At 32.8% G+C, this 5,488-nt stretch overlaps 1 protein-coding gene and 1 pseudogene across 1 annotated transcript; both read right to left on the bottom strand.

Annotated features, from left to right (window-relative positions):
- Positions 1–252: 252 nt before the first annotated feature.
- Positions 253–916, bottom strand: LOC149061713 (uncharacterized; annotated as a pseudogene).
- Positions 917–1,100: 184 nt separating this feature from the next.
- LOC149061714 (uncharacterized) lies at positions 1,101–2,909 on the bottom strand. The gene is made up of 4 exons (XM_089215078.1): positions 2,792–2,909; positions 1,945–2,375; positions 1,384–1,863; positions 1,101–1,328 (listed from the first exon to the last, which is right to left on the bottom strand). The coding sequence occupies exons 1-4, from the start codon at positions 2,907–2,909 to the stop codon at positions 1,101–1,103; spliced, it is 1,257 nt and encodes a 418-aa protein (XP_089071204.1).
- Positions 2,910–5,488: the final 2,579 nt, after the last annotated feature.

Consider the following 5,488-nt stretch of genomic DNA (forward strand, 5'->3'; position numbering starts at 1 on the left):
CTCTTCAAAATATAATTTTTAGTCGAATGAGCTATCTTTGAAAACTGTAGATTCTCTTTCTCTTCCGTAGGCAACAACGTCGATGACAAGAGATGAACAGAATAATATTCAGAATCCACAAAAATAAACAATTTATATAATTATAACATAACATTGAACCTGCGTTATGTGGATTTATACACCTTATATGCTTGGCGTTAATACCTCCAATACAGTTAGGAAATTTAGATTTAAAATAAAATTTATCAGCTACTAGCTGATTCCGTGCACTTCGTTGCCATTAAATGTTCCATATGACTCTAACTTTATTCAATTTTATTTGTTATTTGTTTTTTAATTTAATTTGTATCACCTCCCCGTCACCGTACTCGTCCTGTCGGGGCGAAAAATTCTCCTGAACAGAACCGTCACCCTGATGATAGGGTGGTGTAAATAAAAAATAACTAAATAAAACATATATAAGCATTTAAAAGTAAGTAATCGCTTTATTGTTAATCATGTCAATCATAATTATTAACAAAAATCAGTTTTATTTTCATTGTAGTGCTTTGTGTATATATGATGTTTTTTGTTTGATTACCTGGCACATGGACAAACAAATCTGATGGTTTCCCAACACGGGAACAGGCAACATACAATGTGAGAAACATGGATTTTCCAGATCAATACCACAAACACTTAATGATTGCCCCTGAGACTTGTTTATGGTCATAGCAAAAGCAAGCCGCACTGGAAACTGTTGTCGTTTAAACTCAAATGGCACATCAGTCGGAATCATTGAGATGCACGGTATGAGAACATCTTCTCCTTTATACTTTCCTTTCAGTATAGTTGCTTCTATCACGTTGTTTAGTAATTTTTTTATCACTAACCGTGTGCCGTTGCAAAGACGCGGTGGGTTGATATTTCGCAACATTATAACTACCGATCCAACCTTTAATTGAAGATTGTGAAGTGGCAATCCTGTAAATCCAACGAGTTTAAAAATTCCGGTGGATAGTTGACTACATCATCTTGGTTAGTTGCCGAATCAACTGATTTATATATCCTCGATTCACCTCTAATTTGTTCTGGAATTTTGAAATTTAATTAATTTACATCTATGTTTTTGCAGCCAATATAGCTCGTTCGCTCAACCAATCATGCTTTCTGTAATTTCGAGCAACATCTGGAAACACCTTCTGAATAAGTTCATCTTTTGATCGAGTTAACTGACAAAAACTTCGAGGAAATTTAATGCAGCCAGTCAACATGTCTATAGAAAATTTGCCATTACCAATGTCAATGAGTTGTTTAGAGAATATATTTCCAGATTGATCATTTTGTAACTTGACATCCATATTTTTGCTTAAATTTCCACAAATTGGAGGACTTTAGACATGCATTGAGTTCATCAGCTGGCGTTGATCGTGGAATCACTGGCAATGTTTGACCTTTTCCTACTAATAAAATCATTGCACCACCAAATCGGTTATAATTGCTCCATAGATCTTTTAAGGTTCTGTCTAAAGACTCCATCGATTTTTTATGTGCCATCGTGAATTCATCCCAAACAATAAATTGACATTGCTGCAAAACCTTTGCGATTGCAGAGTTCTTCGAAATGTTGCAGGTTGGAGTTTCATTACTTTGCATATTTAATGGCAATTTTAGTGCTGAATGGGCTGTTCGACCATCTTCAAGCAAAGTTGCTGCGATTTCCGACGAAGCGAGTGAAAATGCAATTTTATTTTGTGAGTGAATTGTTGCTAATATTAATGAAATCAAAAAAGTTTTTGCTGTACCACCAGGTGCATCTAAGAAGTACGAAATCCCTCCAGTTTCATCATTTGTTACTTTCATAAGAGTATCAAATACATACTTCTGTTGTTCATTCAACAGTGGAAGATTTATTTGAATTAATTCTTTCAAAGTGTTGAGATCATACAGTTTTTCTCAGTGCACCTCTTGTTTAAAAGCATCATGCATTGGACGATTGGGCGCGGCCAGACCTAATTGAATTAATAGTTTGTTTGACATCATCAAGCACATGTCCTCAATTGAAATCAATACTTCATTGTAAATTTCTTCACTGATTTGTATATTTGGATTTCCCATTCTATTCCGTATTTGATACAAAATATCATCACACATTAAATCTTTGTACTTGATCCACAAATAAATTGGGTTTGACGGGAAGCATGTACATATGATTATAGAAAACAATGTTCGTATTTGGTGAAAATGTGATAATATTACAGCATCATTGAAAGTTTGATCCCAATGATCGTCATTTTCTAGCAATTGCAAACGTTGACAGGCTTTTCTATAGGATCCACAAAATTCACCATCAACAGTTCGTAAATGTTGGAATGATGTTGGGCCACGTAGATTGACTAATAGTAGTCGTAATTAAAAACATTCATCATTGCTTGGATGTACTGAATAAATTCGACCAATCGCATCGGTGGAATATACATAGGTAACTTAACACTCTGCACAAAACACGATATACAAATTTAATTCGTGTATCAGTTGACAAAAGCAAACTCGGTAGGTTAGGTAACAGAAAATTCAAGAAAAACAACACTTACGATATATTGACAAATAATCGACCACAATAGATGATGTTCTTGATCAGTGATTACATTGCCATGGACGCGATCAATATTATATTATCCATATTATAGTAAGGGCTGTTTTAAAAAGAAAAGGGCTTTCTCGTTGTAAAAACCATCTTTGGACTTTAACGAACATTAAAAAAAAATTGGCCAAATTGGTCCAGGCGTTGTTGAGTTATGCGCTTACCAACACATTTTACGATTCATTTTTATATTATAGATATCAAGCCACTTGTTTGAAGTTGGAATAGCCATTTCTTGTGGTTGTAAGATGTTCCATATTATTTGACAAGTCTCCCAAACAATCATAGTTATTGTACTCCGACCCAAGTAAAATTCTGATGCGTACCTACCGGCGCGGCGCACGGATTCCCTTGATAGAGAGAGATAGGACGAGTTTCAAAGAACTATACGCAAAGATGCTTGATAAATGATTAACAGATGTGTATATAACTACAAGTTATGAATAACTATACAATAATAAATATTGCTATTGACTTGCTTAGATTTTTTGTTTAACAAAAGAGGTTCTGTCTGAATGTTTCTGGCTTAACGACTACTTGAGGCGACCGTGACCATCGGACAAAACGGTACCACGGTGCAACGGCCAGGGTGGGAATGGCTGGATCAGCAGATTCCCTCTTGAGCGTCCGGTCCCGTAATCACATAGTAATAAGTAATTAATATTCTATATTCGGTTTATAATATATAATATAACTACCTGAACCCGTGCACTTCGTAGCCCGTTAAAAATCCTACCTCTTATACGAGTATGGTTCATACTATGTGTTAAATTCATTTCATGTGATGATGCTTGCAGAATATTTTTCTGCATATAATGATAGATAGTGGTTAAAATATATTCTAATCTAACAGCGATATTCAATTTCGTACATCATTATGTAATTTTCTTTGTTTTATCAATATAATTTTAACAATTTAAATATTAAATTGAATAATATTTAGGCATAGGTATTATTTACTAACTTAACCTATCTTCTGCCCATATGTCTAATACAATTATGTACCAAATGTTGTCACAATCGGTCCAGCTGTTTAAGAATGTATATAGGACAAGCAGCTATATATATATATATAGCTATCTATTTATATAGCTGTATCTCTATATCTATGATGTCTGTTTATCCTTTATTTAAATGCTTTATAATATATGCTTAATTTATACGTTTTTCCAATAATCACGCTTGGATAAATACTGCAATTATAATTATATCAAATTTCGTCGCAATCGGTCCATCAATTGGAATTGGAATGCATAAAGGATAAATAGACAAAAATCCATTTTTTTAAATTTTATTTCCATATGAATTTCCCATTAATCATACTAACGCTTGTGATTTATTAATTTATGAATTCGCTCAACAAATCATGGAATAAGTAATTTTGAGCAACATTTGTAAACACCTTTTGAATGAGTTCAGCTTTTGATTGTGCTAATTGATAAAAACTCTGAGGAAAGGTGATGCAGCCAGTCAGCATATGTATAGGAAAATTGCCATTACCAATTACAATGAATTCTTTAAAGAATATATGTCTCTAGATTGATAATTTTGCTACATGACACACATATTCTTGCTTAAATGTAATCTCAAGATGTTTCTACAATTGGAGGACTTTAAACATTAGCTAGCGTTGGATGTGGAACCACTGGCAATGTTTGGTAAAAATCACTTGGTAATAAAATCATTGCGCCATCAAATTTGTTTTGGTTGTTCCGTAGATTTTTTAAGATTCTATCTAAAGCCTCTAAAGATTTTTTATGCGCCATTCGTCCCACACTATTAGTTTACATTGCTGCAAAATCTTTGCCATTGCCGAATTGTTGGAAATGTCGCAAGTTAGATTTTCGTTGCTCTGTAAATTCAATGGCAATTTCAGAGCTGAATGGGGTCTGTTGTTCTACCGCCTTCAAACAAACTTGATGCAATGCCTGACGATTGAAAAAGCAAGATTTAGAGTAATTTCATTTTTTGAACGAATTGTTGCCAATATTAAAGTAAAAAAAAAGTTTTTCCTGTACCACCAGGAGCATATAAGAAGTAAATCCCTCCATTGCCATTAATTAAATAATTAGTATCCTCGAATTTCGGGTTCTTCTGACTAAGTTTCTCCGCCGTAATTCCATGTAATATAATATTATTCATTGAGAAATAAAGATAAACCAGCCGTATATTCTTTTCGTGTTTGCTATAATACGTTTGAAATTAAGGGGATTGGAAGCGGTGATTTTCTGTCTTTGTCTAACACACGTGGGACATACAATACGTCTGACAAAAATTAAGGTACTTCTAGTTATTCGATTTAAAATATGTAAAGATGTGTTAATTGGTATACAAGTTTACTTTGCATCGGTCGAAGCACTTTTTCGGTTGTAGCAATATTTTGATAAGAATAAATATTTTAAATTTTATAAATTTGTCAATTTTTTTTATTAAATATATAAAAAAAATATTAAAAATATGCTTCGACCGATGCGAAATAAACTTGTATACCAATTCAAAAATCTTTACATATTTTAAATCGAGCAACTGGAAGCACTTTAATTTTTATCAGGCGTATTGTATGTTACACGTGTGTTAGACAAAGACAGAAGATCACCGCTTCCAATCCCCTTAATATAAATAATAATATACATATAATTCATATTTCATATTGACATATCCTGATATTAATGACAATTGATAAGTCTGATGAGCAGTACGTGAGATGCTATTTATATATTTCGGGTTTTATATTTTATAATATAAATCTATCGATCATAAACTATTTCTAAACCAATTTTAATTGCACATGACATATAATAATAGTAAACATTATTTCGTATTATACACTAATACCATTGATTATAAATACTATAGATTGCTCAC

The sequence above is a fragment of the Diuraphis noxia genome, unplaced genomic scaffold (genome assembly GCF_037042655.1).
Source record: "Diuraphis noxia isolate RWA-SAM2 unplaced genomic scaffold, SU_Dnox_SAM2 contig0001, whole genome shotgun sequence".
NCBI classification, from domain to species: Eukaryota; Metazoa; Arthropoda; class Insecta; order Hemiptera; family Aphididae; genus Diuraphis; species Diuraphis noxia.